Here is a 20168-nt window from a genome sequence, read left to right as displayed (position 1 = left end):
CAACAACAAAGGTAGTTTCTAGAGCAGAAATGCCTGGCAAACCATGGCTTATACAGCCAGGGAATCGGGAATGGGTTACAACTATCGAATGCATCAATTCAAAGGGGTGGTCAATACCCTCTACTATTATCTTCAAGGGAAAAGTTTATATTGAGGGATGGTTTGATGAAGCAGCTATCCCAGGAGATTGGAGAGTTGAAATGTGCGCCAATGGATGGACCACAGACGTAATTGGCCTGCGCTGGCTTCAAAAAGTCTTTATTCCAGCTACAAATAGGCGTACAAGAGGGGGGTATCGACTCCTTATCCTGGATGGCCATGGAAGCCACCTAACACCTGAATTCGATATGACATGCAAGGAAAACAATATTATAGCAATCTGCATGCCTGCTCATTCATCTCACCTTCTGCAACCTCTGGATGTTGGTTGTTTTAGCCCCTTGAAAAGAGCTTATGGCAAACTTATCGAGCAGAAAGGGTGCCTGGGATACAACTATATTGACAAGCTGGATTTCTTGAAAGCTTATCCAACAGCTCACAAAGAGGTCTTTACTATGGAGAATGCTAAAAGCGGATTCAGAGCAACTGGAATAGTCCCCTTCAACCCTCATGCAGTGCTAGATAAGTTAAGCTTAAATATGGTGGTTGAAACCCCCCCCTTCCGAGTAGAGGGAGTGCTTTAATCCCTTCCTCCCAGCTCTGTATGCCTCATACAGTCCGTCAAGTGCACCGAAAAGCTTCCTCAGTCAAGAAGCTTCTTAAAAATGGGTCTAGAAGTCCTACATCTCCCTTAAAGCAAGCGCTAGATGAGTTTATAAAGGGCTGTGAGCTAGCTATTTACAATGCTAGTTTACTAGCAAATGAAAACTGCACTCTCCGCGCAGCTATTGAGAATGACAGGCAGAAAAAAGGTCGTTCTAAGCGCCAAATGACTCCTACAGAAGGTCTTTCATTTCAAGAAGCTAGGGATCTAATTTCGCTGAGAAATGAGCAATTGGAGGTAGAGGGGGGTAGTGCTGGTGGAAGTGCTCTTCCAACTTTAACTATACCTAAACGTGCCCCGCCAACATGTTCTGAATGTAATATTAAGGGGCATACTAGGAGGGGATGTCCGAATCGTTAATATGATTAGTTTATTTAATTTGAATCGCTTTTGGTTGTTGTACAGTACTTTAAAGTTGATCAAGCATGGATTTTGGGGGGGTATGCACGAACCGACCGGGATGCACGAACCGACCGGGAATTACGTTATGTTGCTGATGACTAGCGGATATCGGCCTGAGGCCACAACATCAGAATCTGGGACACGCTTGACATTTAAAACAGGTGGAATCAGCCGAAGCTTTTGACTAAAAGGTAGAGACTCCGCCGTGGTCCGCCGAATTCGGCGCCATGCGGAACAGGTACAGCGGAATCATTCGCCGGCAGAATGAGATGGCCTCCGCCGCGTGGGCCAAACGAGAGGCAATTATATTACCGCTTCAATATCCGTAGCCTTGACTCTTTTGGTTCACAGAGTTTGACACCGGAGAAGATGGCAATTCATTCGAAGCCCATGAAGATCATCATTCGCCCGGTGGCAGCTGTTTCGTGCTCCCGCCACAGAATTGCGCGTCCTCTGGGGTCGGGCCCTGGCGATCAGCCTCTTGAAGGCTTCGCAGCGAAGGCGGTGGGGTGCGCTTCCACTTGCTGTGGCTGATCCCGCCCCTTCACCCTCACCCTCAATTCATCTGGCCAGTTTCCCTTAAAACGCTGGCCAGGAAGATATGCTGTTGACCAGTATCCGGCCTCCTCCGTGTTATATTGCATTCTTTTGTATTCTTCTACCTACTGCGGTTTAATATATCGCAGTCGTTCGCTCATTTTACCCCACTCTTTATTGCCTGTATATATACCTACTTTCATCTTGCATTTGATTATATTGATACCTGCATTCCGATCTTCAAGATGGCGGGCAGGCTCTTTACTGTCTGCAGCACTTTACTGCTATCCCTGGGAGTCCGCGCCGACAATTGGCCATTCATGACTTTGCAGACTGCACCTTTTCTTCCTCCTCAAGTGTCGGTAGAGAAGGACGGCGAAACGGACCCCGGATACATCTTCGTCGGACCTCGTGGGAACCAGGAGCGCGGGACCGCCGCTCTTATATACGATGAGGACGCCCATTTAATCTATCAGGGACCGCAAGAAGTTACCGCCAACTTCATGGTCCAAAAACTCTTCAACGAGGATGTCATTACCTTTTGGGCGGGTGACATGACGGACCTGGGTTTCGGGTACGGCACCGTCCATGTTCTCGACAACACTTATCGCGAGATCAACACGGTCACACTCCAGGAAGACTTTGTCTCCCCAGACGGCCAACCGCGCGAATCATACATTGATCTCCACGAGAGCCGTGTGTCGCATCGCAATACGCTGCTGGTGACGGCTTACAATGTGACCCAACATGATTTGACGGCTCTCGGCGGCGCGGAGGACAGTTTTATGCTGGACTCGCAGTTCTATGAGATCGATATCGCAACCAACGAGATTGTGTTTTCTTGGAGTGCTCTGGACCACGTGGACGCAGTGCCTTTGGAAGAATCGAGACAGCTTTGGGGAGAAGATGTTGGGACTCAAGAGAAGCCCTATGATGCCTACCATATCAACTCAGTTGAACTGATGGAGGATGGGTACATGATTTCGCTTCGACACTATTGGTCTGGATATTTTGTCCACAACAATGGTACTGTCATGTGGAGACTATGCGTACGTTTACCTCCCCTTCTGCGCCCCCGCCTGCCCGGAAGGTAGGAGGGCTTTTACTAATTTCGAGCAGGGAGAGAAAGGCGTTGGCGATTTCGAGATCGATGCGAATGGCAATTTCTCTTGGCAGCATGATATCCGCATCTACAACGAGACTGAGGAGGGCTTTGTCTTGAATCTGTTCAACAACGCAAACACTCCGACCGACGAGGTAGCAGCGACTACCGGTCTGAGCTACGAGGTTGACCTAGTCAACCGCAAGGCCAAGACACTCCGGGTTCTGAACGACGAAGACGATGTAATCCACAGTGTCAGCCAAGGAAGCTACCAGCTTCTCAGCGAACAGACCAACCACGTGGTATTGGGTTATGGTTCTATCGCGCGAGTAAAAGAATTCGACGCCGACGGGAAGGAAGTTCTCACGGTCAAGTTCGGCGAGGACAATGCGGTTGCATCGTACCGTGGCTATAAATGCCCGTGGAAGGCGACTCCGTTCTGGAAGCCTGCTTTGGTCGTTCAACGGACAGGTCCAGACTCCGTTATGCTCCACATGAGCTGGAACGGGGCGACGGAGTATGACAACTGGGTCATTAACTCTTCGGCCTACTCTGACGCATCCGAGCCCAAATTCGAAGCCATTCTCAAGCGGGAGGGCTTTGAAGCTAGTATCGAGCTGCATGGCATGCCTGGCGGATTCATTCAGGTCATTGCCCGGAAAGATACCATCCCGCTAGGAACGTCGGATGTCGTGTCAATTGAACAGAACACGGACTCAGAGAACATGGCGCCAGAAGAGTCTCAGTAGATGGAGACGCTGGTTGCATTATCCGTCGATTTGACTTCAGGCTGTTGTACTGTCAACGGCAGTTCGTGAATCGTGGTTCTCTGAGTGTGGCACCAAGGACAGTTCCCGCCAAACCGCCGGCGGGCCTGAGCCTGAAGATGTACATTGAAAGAGGTTCATTCATGTATATATGTCTTGCTATTATTTTAATATTACGTAGTATTATGAATTTTTTCTTTTAGATAGACCGCAATCGACCAGCTCACGTCATGAAAATAAGCACTCGTTGTAGTTGCTTAGCCGACGCGCCTAAAATAAATATGAACCGATCGCATTTCCTCATCGTCTGGGTCCATGTCGTGATCACGGCCACTTTCTCACCACTCGATACCTCAACAATCGGGCCATTCCATCTGCTTCCATCCAAGCCAAAGATCGTCGGGTCGGCAGTCGCTTTTATTTCCGCCTTTACCTAAATTGTACCCGTTGCTGACTATGTCGTGCTTCTTGTTGTCTCTTCCTCTATATCGGAGTTCGGAGGTTAGCCATGACCCACATCAGCTCTACCTTCTGCTGGAGCTGTCATGCATCCACTAGAGTACAGTAGTATCAGCAATTGCTACTGTGTCGATGTCCTGTGCTATCCCTGATGCCTAGGTACATGCCTGAACCTGTTCATGGGTTCATGCATGTACGCCTTCTGTCCTACCGTTGGATCGCAATGTCCCTGATCGTTGCTGCGATAAGGGAATGGGTCGGTTTTACTTGTATGACCATTGCCTCCCATGATGTTTATCCCTGATCACTGGGCCGTTCAGGTGCAGGGGATACCCCTGATTCGAACTGGCTGTTATGGTGACAAGAGAAGCAAATAAAAGCTCTTCATTAGTACAAAATTGCATTTTATGGCCCGGGTCGTAAGGTATGGTTGTACGTTTCCTCCCGGAGGCGAAGAGACCCTAAGAACGGGTGTAATTGGAACGCTGAACTACTGGGATGTTATGGGTTTGCGGTTGCAGTTCGAATAAGGGAAGGAGACAAAAAAGACCTGAAGTAAAAGGCAGATGGATATAAAAGTGTGCCTGAAGCCGTTGGGATCGAGAAATACCCAAGCATCGAACAGGAGGAGCTCCCAAAACCCGGAAAAGAAAGCCAGCAACATCTATGCAATCCAACTCAACGCTGCCAAAAATGCATCTTAACTTCGCCTCCCTCCTTGCCATCACCTCGGCCCTGGCCACGCCGTTCGCCCTCGGCGCAATTACCCCAGCTAGGATGACCAACATGAAGGACAACAAAATCATGCAGATGCCACCGAACGAGACTTTACCCCTCGGCCGAGCCGTCGTCCAAAACAACTGCCCCATGCCCATCTACCTCTGGTCTGTCGGGCAGAATATTAGCTCCGAGACTGTCCTCTACCCGGGCTGGGAGTACTACGAGGTCTTTCGACGTGACCCGAAGACCGGTGGTATTGCGATCAAGATCACCACCGTTCCCGATGGGCTGTACAACAGTGCTCCGCAGACAGTATTTGCGTATAACCTCGTCAACGATACTATTTGGTATGATCTGTCCGATGTCTTTGGGGATCCGTTCGAGGGGGATTCTGTAAGTCTCCTCCCTTCGGAGCCGGTGATCCATTGGGACGAGGGGATTCCGCCGAGGGGAAGCCAGGTGCGCATGCTGAATGATGCGACGACGGACTTGGTGCTGATCGTTTGTGCTGGGCGGGACGAGGAGATATTCGCATGATCTTGAGATGCGGTTAAGCTGGAGGATTTGGCCGTGGATGGCCAGAATGAAGGAAAACTTGGATCTTGGGCCGAATCAGTGTCGTGGTGGATGATAATGGTTGTATCCGCGTCGTAGTCAATAACCGAGTAGTAGCTGATAATGAGATTTCACTGCTCGGGAGTACTTCTTAATGTGTAGTAAATCGTTGCTCCTCCAAGTAAAGACTGTGCCTCCTTAGAAGGAAGAAATGACAAGGCCACCCCACCCATTAATGGGGCACGTATATTATGATCCACTCTACGGTTGGGCATTTGCATCGACCCTGTGCTCCGCCCAGTATTCATTTATTTGGCAAGTGACAAAGGAATGATTGTATAGCACTTTCGGGTCACACATTGACCTTGCTTATTGATACTGCAAGAGCAAACCCAAGTGTAGACCTGCCAGTGAAATATTATGTTTGTCGATTCATCTTAGCCCTAAGTTGCAGCCCTCAACTAGATTCATTTGCTCATCACTCTTGGTGATTCACATATGCTTGTCGAAAATCAAATCAGGGCTGGGATCCACTTCAAGTCGGTAGCTGGGAATATATATGTCCCGACCCAATGTATATTTATAGTTCAGCGGGTTGATTTCCACAATTGCATCCCTACCGGAGGGCCCAGCACGGATATGGGACTCGGTAAGAGGGTCAACTACTCCGTGCTCGACCCCGGCGAAAACAATCAGGAATCTACCAGAAACTCGGTCCCAAGTAACTAGGTATCCGGTTTCTTGCGGTTGAGGTGAGGTATCAAAATGCGCCGTAGAGGCCGGTGGTTGCTGTTTCATGAGAAGATAGCCAAGCTGCATTAAATGCAGAGTTTGTCCAAAAGCATACGGGGTCTGGCTATGACCTGGGGTAACTTTCACCAGACCTGAATCCGATAATGATGTGTTTGGGGAGCTGTCGTTTTTTTGAGGGTGTGCGTTGTGGAGGCCAACTGGCGAGCGTTGAGGTGCCCAGTAAAATTCCGCATCGGGACCTGGCCATGAAGGAACACAGGTAGGTATAAAGCTTCCTTCAAATTCATCCAACAAATTGCCGATGTTATTGAGATCAGCGGGGTGTTTAGAGCATCCAAGGGCCTTGATTTCTGCAACCAGCCTCCCAGGGCTTTCATAACCAGAGCTATCTCCATCAATGGTGACTAGAGGCTTCTCGCTGGCAGAGGTATCAGAGATTGCTTCGTGGGATGCTTCGCCATCCAATGGAAGTCCGAGTCTTCTCTCAACCTCACTTATTTGGACGTAGAGAATCTTTGCGTACTCCTCTTTACTGACAAGCTGACACAATTCTTCGTTGATGATGTCGTTCTCCAAAATACCATTCAAATCTTCGAATTCAGATATATGAGGTAAATCATTTCCAGCACGTTCCGACAGTGCCCTCAACGCAGCCAGGGCATCGTTTGGCTTTCCAGCACGGACCATAGATGCCGCGTATACATACCCCGAGTGAAACCCTGTGAGCTCGGCATCATCACTGCGCAAATATTTTTCCCACATAAGACGACGAATGGTGGTGTCACCGGACTGAGCGAGGAGTGCTAGGTAATCCTCTACTTGGCTCATTTTGGCATCTTCTTTCGACCAGTAGAGTATTTGATGCAAATTTGAGACATCCGGTTGGGACTCTCCGTTAATCAAACGAAGTATATTACTTATGTCGCGCGATGGATCCTGGAAGGGCACGGCCTGGAGAGATGACAAGAGACCCTTCACTAAAGAAAGACTCTCCTCTTCGCCGAGCTTCTCCTTTATGGGCGAATCGGCAGCAGCAAGATAACAACGTATATGGTAGTCCAGAGAGCACTCAGACAAGGTAAGGCAAGCATAGTATATACCCACAGCGTGAAAACCCACATGCATCCTGCTACCCAAACGTTTTAGTCTGGTATCGACCCCATTGATGAAGGAAAGAATGTCGCCATAGGTGTGGTGTCGCTCGCAGCTTTTTACTGCCTTTTTGAACTCCTTTCCATATATAGCCATAAAATCATCACCGGCCGTCGTATCAACCAAGTTCCGCTCTATGAAATGTTGTACGCTGTGAAGGTGTTCTGCTCGGCTCAAGGCAACTTTCGTTGAGGATGGATCTCCTGGTTTAGGGGTCCACAATGGGGCTGGAGCGGAGTTGAGGGGCCATTGTTCCAGAAACACATCCGTAAAGAGCTTCTCAAAGTTCAACTCCGGATTCTCGGTGTGGTTTTTCCTAGTCAGAGCAAACCTGAGTAGTTCGGACTGCGCAGGGCCGCGATCGCTGTGAATGGCACTCGTCGTATTGCGGCGGACCGGTCGCAACGCAGGTCGTAGCCAACAGAACGCACGCCGAGCTGGCCGCCCAAGGCGATAACAAACATGCTCAATCATGAGAGACTTGCATTTAAGAGGAAACAAAGACCAATACTAAAAGTTATGCGAGCTGTTGCCAAAGTCTCCAACATCTGCTGATGGCCTGAGCCCATTCTGATCACCTGACATAGTTGCGCTAAACAATGAAAGCGGTGCATAAAGCGGTCAGTCTCAAGTTGAACGCGCCTTTGGATCTCCGGTTGTTCCTCCATTTGAACGTCAGATGCTTGCGACAGCTTCATTAAAACAAATATCATCGAAGGTTTTATTTCTTTCCCGCTTTTGTATAAAGACTCTTTCTGCTGGTCGGATTATCAGCCCTTCTAAATCGTCATGTCAGCCACGAACGAACCCAAACATACTTCTCTGGAACCACCCGCCGAGGTTGACGTCGCGGAAGAAAAGTCGACAAAATCGGGAGCAGAGTCTAACTCATCGGAAGAACCCTCGAAAACAGACCAGACAGAAGGCAACGAGGATGATTCAGCTGCAAAAGCCCGCCTCAGACGGGAGAGATTCAAAGCACTTCAAGCGCGCGCGGTAAGTAATTCTCAAATTGGATCCCCACCACCGCTGCCGAGTCTAACGGTGTAATAGAAATCCGCAACCGAGCGCAACTTGAAAGAGACAGCGGCCGAAACGCAGCGACTCGCGACAGATCCGTCTATTCTATCCTCATTGTCACGCAAACATGCGTTCGCCTCTCACAACTTACTAAAAGCTGATACAGAGGCGGCTGGGGAGGATTTTGAGCGTAAACGCGCGTGGGACTGGACTGTTGACGAATCCGAAAAATGGGATAGACGGATGGAAAAAAAGCAGCGACACCGAGACGATGTCGCATTCCAGGACTATACCCAAGACGCCCGCAAAGTGTACAAGCGGCAGTTGCGGGAGATGAAGCCTGATTTGGAGGGTTACGAGAACGACAAGCTTGCGGCAATCGAAAAGGCTGCTGCGAATGGAGATCTCGAAATTGTCGAGACCAGTGATGGAGAGATGATTGCAGTTGATAAGAATGGCAGTTTCTATTCAACTGCTGACACTGTTGGGTTTACTGACAACAAGCCTGACCGTGCCGCCGTCGATAAACTCGTTGGAGACCTGAGGAAGGCTGAAGAAGTCCGCCTGAAGAAGAGAAGAGACCGCCGTGGAGCCGAGGAAGACTCTGACGTTACGTACATCAACGAAAAGAACAAGCAATTTAACCAGAAACTTGCTCGTTTCTACAACAAGGTTCGTGCCCTCTTCGTTGAGCTCTCACGGGTATGATGAACTAACTATTTTTCAGTACACGACCGAGATCCGTGATAGTTTCGAACGAGGTACCATGATATGATATTACTACATTTAATATACAGTGCATGCGGCGTACGGCGACCGCAATTTTGAATATCCAGTCAACGGACTTTTACGACGAGGCACTGGAACAACCAGTGACCGCCATTTATAGCATGCTTTTTCTCCACGCCTTAGTGGCCAAGGCTTCGATCTTTCTTGGCCCGACTGGTCCGCTTATCGATGGGTCATCCAGTGCTTCAACCACAGCCTCGCCTACAGTGTCCACTTGAAACGGCTTGTCCACTATCGATCCAAGGAAACTCAATCTGTTACCCAAAAGCCCATTGAATTGCGATCCAACAAAGCCACCAAGGGCTATGGGCAAAGTGAACTTCCTGCTTGAGTCGTACATGAACGGAGGCCGCATGAAGACACTCCGCAGTTCCGGAAGTTGGGAGGATATCGTTTTCTCCGCTTCTCGTTTGGTTGTGATGTACCTGCTTGGAAGTATCGGGGCGCCACCGGAGGCAGAAATGTACACGAAGGTCGACGCGTGCTCATTTAACGACTCTTGCGCTAAAGCGATAGCTGTGCAATCGCAAACAGGGTGTTAGTCTTGCTTTGCGATAAATTTATGTTGTACATACCAGAATCCCTATTCATAAGTTCATATGTAAATTGACCATCCCCTTCCTGTGCCTTGAGCGCCTCACCCTCTTTCCTTTGAAGAGGATTTTGACTTCCTCTTTTGGACGAGCTGAAGGCCCTCTGTAAGCCGGATATTATCGGTTCCCGTCCTTGAACTACTCCCTTGTAATCGGCTTCAAGAAGGATGCCCATGCTATGAACCACCGCTGATGCATCTTTCAGAAAGGGCTTATACGTGTCGGGCTTCAGGATGTCCGCTTTGGCCCATTCCACCGACTTCGCCCATCCCGGGCGCTGATGCGAACTCGTGACGGTATCCCACCGTGGTTCACCGGATCGACTATTGGAAGAGCAAATTAGATTGGCGAGACGCATGCAGCCACAATGAAGAAGGGACATACCTGAGTGACGTGACAGTCCACCCTCTTGCGACGGCAGATTTACAAATCCTTGACCCTGTGCTAGTTAGTAGGTATGAAATATGGGTTTAAAGCGCAGCCGAAATACCCAAGAATCCATTTCCGCCAGCGACAACAAGTTTCTTGGAAGCCATTGTTTCAAAGTACAATGCGTTTTCGGTCCAATCGGAAAGTGGAATAATTAGATATGTTTATGACTGGTATGTTGTCATCATGGACAAATATGAATATGCTGTGACGGCAGAAACCACTGCGGAAGAAGCTCTGCCGGAGCTCGATGGCACCACTTGCACTGTACCCACGGCTCTTATCGGGGCTCTTATCTCTCCACCTTGTCACGTGTCTCTCCCTGCGCCGAGAAAAGAGAACGCGACACGGATTCTCATCAAGCTTCAAGCTTGCGACTTCCCAAACTTTCATATTTGCTGCTTACGGTCACCAAATCTACACAAGAATAGTCGCATCACGATACTGGAGCCGACAATATGCCCTCCGCAACGGGTACCAAACGAGTCAGGGTGAGTGCCAACGCAAGGTCAAGACGAGAGACTTAGAATTGACTTGAGAGTTACAAGGGTGTTTCAATTTTTCGACCATTCAGTATGCCTTCCATCCTCGGCCGTCGCAAATTAAATGTAAACATCAATAACTAACATATACGCAGTTTTCGGCAGTGAAGCGACACCCTTCGATCCAAACGCTAAACCAGAAGGCGTACCCGCGGATCACACCCACCAATGGCGCGTATACGTCCGGGGTGTCAACGGCGAAGACATTTCCTATTGGTTAAAGAAAGTGCAATTCAAACTCCATGAGACATACGCACAGAATGTTCGCACGGTTGAAAACGCGCCCTATGAGGTTGTCGAGACCGGATGGGGTGAATTCGAAATTCAGATCAAAATCTACTTCGTTCCAGAATCGACTGAGAAGCCGCAGACGCTTTGGCACAGTTTAAAACTACATCCTTATGGTCCCGATGCGGAAGGGATGAAAGAGCGGAGGGAGGTCGTCGTTAGTCAGAATTACGAGGAGGTTGTGTTCAATGAGCCTGTGGAGCAGTTTTATGAGTACCTTACTGGCGGGTCGGGGACACCCCAACCGCAGAAGGGGAAGGGTGGAAAGAATGCGAAACAGGCCCAGCAACAGCGGGGTGGGCGGACGGCCGAGATCCCGTATAACGAGACCGCGGACAATCCTTATAGCAGAACAGCCGAAAATAAGGAGCTCGACCGGTTAAGCGAAGCCAATAAAACCGTGGAACAGATGATTAAGGATGAAAAGGAACGACTTATTGAACGTGAGAAGCGCTTAGCAGAGCTACGGGAAAGCGAAGGAGTTCCGACGCAGACTCACAAGAAGAGATAAACCAGGGTGCTTCAACTAAATGATACCGACGACCAAAAAGGTCTCAGCCAGGATTTAGTCCACTATCTTTAGGCGAGCTCGATATTCTCTCGCAGGCCTTCGAAGGAGCCCCGTGCGCTCACGCCGCCAGACGACAGGAAATATTCGACCTCGACACCTCTAATGAGTATGGTTCTCTCCGGCCCTTCCTTCCCAAAGAGGCCACAATAAATGCGACTCCCGGGGCCTGAACCAGGGCCATTGGGTAGTCCACCTGTGCGAGTGAGGCATACTATGCAGACTCCACATGCGTCTTCGAGCGTTCAGCGTCATGCAATGATTGAATTATGTTTTCTGGAAATACCGCGATTATCCTACAGGCTATATCAATGTTTAAACTAGACAACAATAACTTGATATCCAAGCAAGACTTGAAACAATCAACCTGGACGTCTAACTCCTAGTTTGGCTTAATGATGAACTGGTTGATTCTGCTTCACGTTCGCTAAAGCTAATAAAATAAAGGATGTATCTCTACCATTATATACGCAATTAGGTTCGTAATCATCATTCACGTCAGAGTACTCAACACCCAACCCAGCCCCTCACCCGGCATAGTTCGCCGCAGCTTTTGTCGCATCACGAGTCTGCTTCAAAAAGGGTATCAGATCGGTTCCTCCTGTCCCACTAAGCCCTGCCGAAACCTTCTCATTCGAGTTTTTCATCTGGGTATATGTCGATGTCGCCAGGTTTAGTCGTGCAGGCGCTGATTCTGGAGGGGGGAGCTTCGCCGCCATAATGATATACCTTGCCACGATCTGAATGTGCTTGTCGCGGAAGGAACCCAGAGACATCACGGCCGAGTTGTATGCATCTCTTACAGATGAACCGAGCTTGCAGGCCATCGCGAATTCCCGAACATTCGAGCTTCGGGTGAGCATCTCTAGGAAACGCCGGTGAGGGCCGGGCATGTAGTTCCGCATTTCCTGTGAGTAAAGTTGGTATTTGATTGCTTATATGTGAGATGCAAGACACATTGCATACCTGTATGTATGGAGTCTTTCCCATCGGTTGAGCTTTGGGAAGCTCAGCTTTAGTAGGACTCCCCATAGCCGAGTGCTCGACGCCCAGGAATACATCGAATGTTTGGATAAGTGAGCTTTGGGCATTGCTACCGCCACTATATTGTCGCCACTCGCCTTTCCCATCCCCGATATCATAGAACAGACCGCTTGGTAGGCCAGCCGAAGCCATGTTCTTGCTTCCGGCGAGGTAGGGACGGAGTTGGTGGAAGAATACGGCAGGGCGGCATTTCTCGTACATTCGCTCTAGTATTCGGGATAGCTCATGGAACCCTTCACCAATCTGGTTGAGGTATGCGGCTACTCGCTGATGATCGTCAACTGTAACCGCTTGGATGGTATCGAGCATTAACTGGATGACTTGGGCGCCTCTTGCTTCCATGGCGACGGATATCATAAAGAACCATTCTTCATCCTTGGTCCCAGTGAGTGATAACGTCACAGAGAGGTTGTCAACACAAGTGAGGTCGGCGTTGGGTGATGTAGTTGAGTAGTTCCAGAGGTTGAGGCCCGCATATGTAGCGCATGGAGGTAATTCTAGGTGTTCTGCTACCTCCAGAAATGGTACAGAAATGGATGGTGGCAGTATCTAGCAAAATTATCTTCTGTTAGCTTCCTCATTGTTGAAGCATGTAGACTCTGATACACACATCTTTTGGGGTCTCGCCGCCCCAGACGTAGGCATGTGTGAGATACGCCAATACCACGTATGCTCTCCTCCATTCCGGCTTTGTCTGTAGCTCCGAGGTGGAGAGAACGGGAAGACGCTCAACATCATCTCTTATTGTACCTTCATGTATTCTGGCAACCAACTCCTGAGCGACGTTTTCCCATGGGTCGTAGTACGGGTTTGGTAAACGCTGCAACGGAAGAGCATCCGGGAGGAACCCGTTTCGAAGAGAGACTTCGTATTTGTCAAGCGAAAATTCCGGTGAATAGAGCATTGTAACAAGGCTCGGAATACCAGGGGGGGAATAATAATAAAATGGAGTATCAAACAAGGCCTCAGGCACATGAAGGGTAGGCATATGCGGTGCTGCTTAAATATAGTAAATAGTAAGATAGCACTGCTGTGTTTGTGAACGGCATGACGGAAAGAAGCGGGCCCGGATGACCTCGACCTCCAACTAGATCTTATCACCCGAGTAATGTATTCACGAGTCACTACTGACCGGGCAGTGGATAGCGACGACTGCAGCGTCGGGATTGGAAACAAAGACTCGGAACAGGCACCAAGCGCGCCATTGCGTCACCTTCCGGGCTGGAGAGCATGCATTTGACACCGCGGTGCTAGCGACAGACCTGAGATTACGACGCCGGTCGTGAAGGAAATGTGATACCTGAGCATACCAGCAAGTGCAGGCGATTCGAAGAAGATGCGATATCGATCGATCCCAGTCAATAGTGGGACCCGGGAGACATCCGGGCTGCGCCAGAGACTTGGAGACAGCGGGGACGGAACAGCATCCGGGCGGCCTACCAACGAAGCGGATCTGGCCGATTTTCTACTACAATGAAGCAAGCTACAACGGATCAGTTGCTAGTCTCATCAACTGCGCCCTCTTCCCCGCTATAAAGAGCGAAGGCTAAGTTGTGCACGTTCTCCGTCATGTTTTCTCCGGTTCATCGTGTGTTCCCCTCCTTCTCTACATCTTTCTTCAGACGCTTTCCTCGGTTCTCACGATGTCCAATCACGTCAACGGCCTGAAGCCTGTGTTCCCAGAGAATGCAGCCTCCAAGGACTATGCTGCATATTTAGACGCTGCAGATTCGTTGGCTGCCTTCCGTCACAAGTTCATCGTGCCCTCAAAGGCCAATATCGCATCTAAGAAGCTTGCAAAGCCCAGTATGTTCCACGACAGAGCCCGGTGTGATTCTGACCCCTACCTAACAAGCCATATTCCAGACTTATCAAGCGACCCTTGTATTTACTTTTGCGGCAACTCCCTTGGAATCCAGCCCAAGGCCGTATCGAGATATTTAGAAGCACAACTAAATACATGGTCATCAATCGGGGTCAACGGCCATTTCACGAAAATCGAAGATTCCCCCCTTGAGCCATGGCAATTGCTCGCTGATCAGGCAGCAAGCTCGATGTGTAAGCTGGTCGGGGCAGCACCAGAGGAAGTCACAGCAATGGCCACTCTCACAGCAAACCTGCATATGCTAATGGCAAGCTTCTATAAGCCCACGGCCACTAAACACAAGATCCTTCTCGATTGGAAGGCATTTCCCAGCGATCATGTATGTTATGCCACGTTGCCTTCCCCTTGTAGTACCTACGTTAAATAGTCTTCCAAAAGCTAAACTGACGCCGAGGCCTAGTACGCCATCGAATCTCATATTGGTTGGCATGGACTCGATCCGAAGCAGTCTATGATGCTTATTGGCCCAGACGATGGGGAGTACAAGATTTCCACGGAAAAGATCCTCTTATGCATTGATCAGCATGCCGATGAAGCTGCTCTGCTTCTCCTCCCGGGTATCCAGTACTATACTGGGCAGTTCTTTGACATTAAAACAATCACAGAGTACGCGCAGTCAAAAGGTCTTGTTGTCGGATGGGACCTTGCCCATGCATACGCAAATGTCGAGCTGAAGCTCCACGACTGGAATGTAGATTTCGCAGCATGGTGTACCTACAAGTACGGAAATGCCGGACCTGGGGCGATGGGCGGCCTATTCGTTCATGAGAGGCACGGGCGCGTTGATTATAGCCAAGGAGAGGATTCTCCGCAATTCCGACACAGGTTGACAGGGTGGTACGGAGGTGACAGATCCGTCAGATTCAAAATGGACAACAGTAAGCGAGAGATCCTCCACCCCGCATCCTATGTCCTCCCCCCCAACTTTCCAATGAATAGAATCCTGACGTAGCTCCTCGGCAGAGTTCAAGCCTACACCGGGTGCGGGAGGCTTTCAGCTCTCAAACCCTTCAGCCATTGACCTAGCTTGTCTCTGTGCCTCATTATCTATTTTTGACGAAACATCAATGGCCGAGCTGCGCCGCAAATCCGTCCAATTGACAGGGTATCTAGAGTACCTCTTATTGAAAGACACTACAGACGACACTCGTGCGTTCCGCATTATCACCCCGTCAAATCCTGAAGAAAGAGGCGCGCAGCTGAGCCTTCTGCTCAAGCCTGGTTTGCTGCAAAAGGTCGCCAGCAGATTGCAAGAGGCTGCGATTGTTTGTGATAAGCGAGAGCCTGGCGTGGTGCGTGTCGCTCCGGCTCCACTGTACAACACCTTCTCCGAGGTGTGGTTGTTTGTGGAACAGTTCCGGGCTGCATTGAGTGATTAGCGCGTTAGTGTTTGATGCGATTCTCGTGGCTGTACGTTCTTAACGATATGAATATGTATGGCAGTAGAACTCATATAAACATTTCTGTGGGAAAATGGAATTGTGTCGGGCCACATATTTGCGCACACCCATATGGATATATTGGCCCAAGAAGTAAGTAAATTAGATGGGTAGAACGAATAGTAGATATCTTAATACCGACCCTTCAAATTTGAAGTCATGAAAACGAATAGGCCGATATTGCAGGCTGTTGCCAGTATCCAAGTTGCAAGGTAATGAAGAAAAAAGTCTTTCTACTACGCATTTCGGGTATTTGTAGAGCGATACGAGCTGAAGAAAAGATTCGCACATTGGGGCTCTAGCTTATATACAACATCGATATCCTTCCGCCCATCTGCCCATAGTAGCATAGAGTTACACCGCCAATTGGCTCCAGGGAAGCTAATTTGGATAATATATCAATGGCACCCTAGAATCTGTTTAGATCCAGGTCTTGTGGCCCTGTGAGTAAATGTTAGCACTGTCTCTAAATGAGAACCATCGCTATTTGAAATGGCGTGGAAGAATTTTCGAATGTAATAAGTGGGGTACTAACAAAGACCATGCGGCCCATGGCGTACATAGTAGCTACATCCAAGTCAGCTGCGAATCACCAATTCGTCTCCATTTTGTAGTAACTCACCAGCACCGAGACCGTAGACGGAAATGAGGTAGGGGTACATGACGTATGGGCTGCGGGAAGTCTGGAGAAAGATAAGCCGTGTTAGATGGCCGTCGATTGTCGCAAGGGAGAAAACTGGGTTGTGCGTGGACTGACCTGCCACCACTGACGCTTGCCGTCGTGCTGCTGGAAGAGGCGCTGGTAGTAGGGGACGCGGTTCTCACGGAACACCCACCTGCAAAGAAGAGATTTTTGTTAGCAAATTCCTGTACCAATTGGGACATGTAGTGGTGCTAGTGTTGTCAGAACTCCGCCAATTGAGCAGCGCGTATGATGATCCTTAATGCGTCCCCAATTGCCTAGTTGACTATGATAGCGGGCTCAAAAACATCAGAGAGACATACCCGGCCATGCGAGGAGCTGTGCGGAACATTTTGGCTGTAAATGAGTGCGATGAGGAGGTTTTGCGAAGGGTTAGGAGCAGCAATGACGGGCGAGAGTCGAACGATCAGTTGATGTCGAGATGTGTGGACCCGAACGCAGCTCAAATTACACGTGACTTTCCTCAACCTTCCGCCTTTCGCAGGCAGGCTCTTACTAATATCATGTGATGACGCTAGTCCGGTTATGGAAAGGTGATTTTTGCGGACAATAATCTCCGCCCCATGAAATTTATCCAAAGCTCTCCTCCGGAAAGTTCGCGCGTCGTGCAGCAATAATGAACGCCTGATTGTTGTTTCGCTACTCCTCAAACTTTCCACGACTACCACCAATAGAGAATCCGGGAGACAGGATGCTTGCGCTCGTTCCCAATTACCCTCATTTCTGTCAGACCGATGCGCCCGGCTCTTCTCCGATTGTTGAAGAGGCCATCGGCACTCTCATTAATTGATTCGCTTATATTGTGCCCGCCTGCCATTGAGCACTTGCGGATTGATCTTCAAAGGAAATGTTTACGATGTCAATCATCAAATCCACAACATTCGACGCCCGAATCCGCCGAGTCGCGAGTAGTGAAGGATGAACGTCCGAAGCCCTCTACGAAACCCTTGAAGTTCACAGTGCATCCCATTGCAAAGCAAACGCCGGAGTCAGAAAACTGGAGTCCATGCGATGAAAACCAAGGTCGAAAGTCTCCACGCAATAGCCCTCGTAAACAATTGCGACACGAACCATCCACACGCTGGCGAAACCTGGGGTTACAGTTGGAGACCCTGGATTACGAGTCGGATGTTGGCCATACCCGCGACATCGGCACGCGTTTGGTGGATGATCCCGCACACCGGAACGACTTTGGGCTTTGGCTAGAGTTGCTGAAATACCGGCGCCGGCATTACGGCAACGCTGGAACTCGACACATCTGGGAGGGGTTAATGAGGCGGGTTGGTGGACTTCAAATTCCTGTGGACGGGGAAACTGCAGATACTCTTTGGCAAACGTTTGTGGACTGTGGGTTAGAACGAGACGGATTTATGAACGAGATCGCCGATTATGCTCTAGAACTGTGGAATGAAACAGGAAAACGCTGGCCCAAACTTTACCAAAGTATAGTGGGCTGGTATGTTAAGCGTGGTAGGTCAAGTCAAGCTGTGCACTGGCACAAGAGACTCCAATACCCGCACCTTTCGGACCCCAACGATATCGCACAATGCTTTACCTCTTATATCTCTGAATATATGAGGGCGCCTAGTAATCTGCTGGCTCGCCGCATTGCCTTTGAGCAAATATGTCAACATACGGACGGCCACCAGGTATATGGCCAAGTAATGGCTGCGTTGATAGCGACAGGCAAACCCCGAGACTTACTTCAAATGCATGATTTTCTAATTTCGCGAGGTGACCACCCACGGTCATTGGAGGAACTCCAACCATTGCTCGACTTCGGAGAAGCATTTATCACGAGCAGTGCCACCAAAGAGATGCTCTGGCAGTATTCGGCGGAGCGGTTTGGGTCTGGTGAAACAGTCGATTCAACCTCATCTACGTTGGACGAGTCTGGCAAATTTGACTCGGAAGAGTACCTTGAGGATCCCGGATTCAACGATGGTTTTGGTGCTCGGGTCTTTGCCACCAAGGCCCTGACTTTCGATATGATCTTGTCTGGTTTAAAAACATTCCGTGTTACATCTATTGGACCCCAATCATTACGCGAGATGGCTAGGAAAGCTGGCGGGAGTCATGATTTCCTCGAAAAACTCGATATATTGGAGCAAAACAATATCTCTGTTGGAGACAGCGTTTTTGCGCGACTGCTACGTCGGCTCGCCACCGAAAACCGCGATGCCCTCCTTTCCGAACTAATCAACAGCGATCAGCATCATGACGTGTTTGAAGATTCTGAGACTCAGGTAGCCTTACTCAAGTCGTACTATATGGCTGGCGATTGGCGACAATACAGTCTTACATTAGAGGTTCTCAAAGAGCTTCTTGGTGATGGACTGGACTTGATGAGCATTCATGTCCGGAAACACATCGCAGCAGGAGAGACAACCCTGGCCGCAGGGGTAGTGACTGACATGCTTATGAAAGGCCTCACCCCAAATGAGTATAGCGTGACTTTCATGGTCAATTATCTTTTTGGTCCCCGTCGACCAGGACGTCGACCCGTTCAGCAAGTCAATCTCCGCTCCCGCCATGACCTAGGGTCTGTTTTTCGTTACCTGCAGGGTCTCTCTCAGGCGGGTGCGAACGTTCCACTGAAGCTGTGGGACGAACTACTTAAGCGATACGGAATGACAGATCGCTGGGACGAATTGCGCGCGTGTTGTCTTTGGTTGGCTCGTCGCTACCCCGGCTACTCGGCCAGTTCATCACATTCCGCTGCAGGAGCTCCACGCGGTGACAGTTTGACTCTGCAGAGAATATTTCACCGCCATATGCAGGAAGCAATAATCTCGTGGGGGTTCATCATACAACCGTCGAAGCTAAAATCCTACCATATGGCCGGAAAACGTGACGAACGGCTGGTTCCGTTTGTCCGGGGTATAATACTCCTCCGTGAGCTCCAAAATAGAGGTCTCATTGTCCAGCCGGCGCCGGTTTATCGTGCCTGTTTGAAACGCCTGCTTATCCTATACGGCCCTTTTTATTGGTCGAGACGACGGAATCGGGCACTGCGTGCAGTAAATCCATACACTGCTGAACGGGTTATTTCAGACATCAACCTTGCTGGGAATCCACACTTAATTAGTGGCGAGCGTCTCGCTCGGTTATATGTGTCGCACATTGAGAATAATGGCCCGCCGCAGTATCCTTTCGGACGCCCAGGGACACGATAAGACAACGGCAGAATATATACCATGAAAGCGCGCGATAATACTAATAAGATAACGTGTATATTAATTTTGAGACACAGCTTCTCCATACTCCGTAGTACTTAAAGTTGTGACAACTACAGATAATAGGTGTGCCAAGAAACCACGTCGAATGCCCCGGAAACCAACGTCTGGCTCTGTTTGGCTCCGCCACGCCAGGCTGGCGCGTCCCAAACGTCAGCGCCGCAGCCGATTTGTCTCCAAGAATAGCGCAGGTCGGATTTCTTCAGGTGCTGTGGAGTGACTGGAGCGCGAATCCTCCTGCGAACCCTTTAGGCGTGGTTGCCAAAGGATCAAGAGTCTCAGACTCAAGTGACACACCAATAATGGCCACTCTGGTCCCACCTTTATTGCATCCAGATCGACGACCACCTTTGGGCTCTTTCCAAATAAATAATCATGAAATACGAGACGGTGCCGCCTGGGATCTTCCCGTCTCGGTCTTC

The 20168-nt window shown here is 49.6% G+C and overlaps 10 protein-coding genes across 10 annotated transcripts; 6 read left to right on the top strand and 4 right to left on the bottom strand.

The window, feature by feature from the left end:
* Positions 1 to 1947: 1947 nt before the first annotated feature.
* On the top strand, positions 1948 to 3553 carry ASPSYDRAFT_84294 (arylsulfotransferase family protein; the record flags this gene model as incomplete). The annotated part of the gene is made up of 2 exons (XM_040851327.1): positions 1948 to 2751; positions 2822 to 3553. 2 exons carry the CDS (start codon positions 1948 to 1950, stop codon positions 3551 to 3553), a joined length of 1536 nt encoding a protein of 511 aa, XP_040708079.1.
* A 1254-nt stretch (positions 3554 to 4807) lies between these two features.
* Positions 4808 to 5287, top strand: ASPSYDRAFT_140007 (Bys1 family protein; the record flags this gene model as incomplete). The annotated part of the gene is made up of 1 exon (XM_040841000.1): positions 4808 to 5287. One exon carries the CDS (start codon positions 4808 to 4810, stop codon positions 5285 to 5287), a length of 480 nt encoding a protein of 159 aa, XP_040708078.1.
* Positions 5288 to 5797: 510 nt separating this feature from the next.
* Positions 5798 to 7306, bottom strand: ASPSYDRAFT_138374 (uncharacterized protein; the record flags this gene model as incomplete). Its single annotated transcript, XM_040840831.1, has 1 exon — positions 5798 to 7306. One exon carries the CDS (start codon positions 7304 to 7306, stop codon positions 5798 to 5800), a length of 1509 nt encoding a protein of 502 aa, XP_040708077.1.
* Positions 7307 to 7965: 659 nt separating this feature from the next.
* On the top strand, positions 7966 to 9029 carry ASPSYDRAFT_192479 (pre-mRNA-splicing factor SYF2). The gene is made up of 3 exons (XM_040843660.1): positions 7966 to 8206; positions 8264 to 8902; positions 8958 to 9029. Exons 1-3 carry the CDS (start codon positions 8000 to 8002, stop codon positions 9003 to 9005), a joined length of 894 nt encoding a protein of 297 aa, XP_040708076.1. The 5' UTR covers positions 7966 to 7999; the 3' UTR covers positions 9006 to 9029.
* horA (ubiquinone biosynthesis protein COQ11) lies at positions 8833 to 10287 on the bottom strand. The gene is made up of 4 exons (XM_040843659.1): positions 10103 to 10287; positions 9997 to 10051; positions 9595 to 9935; positions 8833 to 9535 (listed from the first exon to the last, which is right to left on the bottom strand). The coding sequence occupies exons 1-4, from the start codon at positions 10146 to 10148 to the stop codon at positions 9114 to 9116; spliced, it is 864 nt and encodes a 287-aa protein (XP_040708075.1). The 5' UTR covers positions 10149 to 10287; the 3' UTR covers positions 8833 to 9113.
* Positions 10288 to 10417: 130 nt separating this feature from the next.
* On the top strand, positions 10418 to 11743 carry yaf9 (YEATS domain-containing protein YAF9). The gene is made up of 3 exons (XM_040845810.1): positions 10418 to 10532; positions 10590 to 10614; positions 10679 to 11743. Exons 1-3 carry the CDS (start codon positions 10500 to 10502, stop codon positions 11380 to 11382), a joined length of 762 nt encoding a protein of 253 aa, XP_040708074.1. The 5' UTR covers positions 10418 to 10499; the 3' UTR covers positions 11383 to 11743.
* A 223-nt stretch (positions 11744 to 11966) lies between these two features.
* Positions 11967 to 13387, bottom strand: ASPSYDRAFT_84288 (indoleamine 2,3-dioxygenase; the record flags this gene model as incomplete). Its single annotated transcript, XM_040851326.1, has 3 exons — positions 11967 to 12347; positions 12406 to 13032; positions 13094 to 13387. The coding sequence occupies 3 exons, from the start codon at positions 13385 to 13387 to the stop codon at positions 11967 to 11969; spliced, it is 1302 nt and encodes a 433-aa protein (XP_040708073.1).
* A 739-nt stretch (positions 13388 to 14126) lies between these two features.
* On the top strand, positions 14127 to 15747 carry ASPSYDRAFT_139217 (uncharacterized protein; the record flags this gene model as incomplete). Its single annotated transcript, XM_040840925.1, has 4 exons — positions 14127 to 14289; positions 14350 to 14687; positions 14769 to 15246; positions 15332 to 15747. 4 exons carry the CDS (start codon positions 14127 to 14129, stop codon positions 15745 to 15747), a joined length of 1395 nt encoding a protein of 464 aa, XP_040708072.1.
* A 352-nt stretch (positions 15748 to 16099) lies between these two features.
* ASPSYDRAFT_38959 (cytochrome c oxidase subunit 7) lies at positions 16100 to 16883 on the bottom strand. The gene is made up of 5 exons (XM_040845809.1): positions 16813 to 16883; positions 16565 to 16643; positions 16430 to 16490; positions 16343 to 16374; positions 16100 to 16248 (listed from the first exon to the last, which is right to left on the bottom strand). Exons 1-5 carry the CDS (start codon positions 16839 to 16841, stop codon positions 16228 to 16230), a joined length of 222 nt encoding a protein of 73 aa, XP_040708071.1. The 5' UTR covers positions 16842 to 16883; the 3' UTR covers positions 16100 to 16227.
* A 361-nt stretch (positions 16884 to 17244) lies between these two features.
* ASPSYDRAFT_26276 (uncharacterized protein) lies at positions 17245 to 19686 on the top strand (the record flags this gene model as incomplete). The annotated part of the gene is made up of 1 exon (XM_040844262.1): positions 17245 to 19686. The coding sequence occupies one exon, from the start codon at positions 17245 to 17247 to the stop codon at positions 19684 to 19686; it is 2442 nt and encodes an 813-aa protein (XP_040708070.1).
* Positions 19687 to 20168: the final 482 nt, after the last annotated feature.

This window comes from Aspergillus sydowii, assembly GCF_001890705.1.
Source record: "Aspergillus sydowii CBS 593.65 unplaced genomic scaffold ASPSYscaffold_1, whole genome shotgun sequence".
Classification (NCBI taxonomy): domain Eukaryota; kingdom Fungi; phylum Ascomycota; class Eurotiomycetes; order Eurotiales; family Aspergillaceae; genus Aspergillus; species Aspergillus sydowii.
The sequence above is the reverse complement of the archived record's forward strand: the minus strand, read 5'-3'. Positions and strand labels throughout refer to the sequence as shown.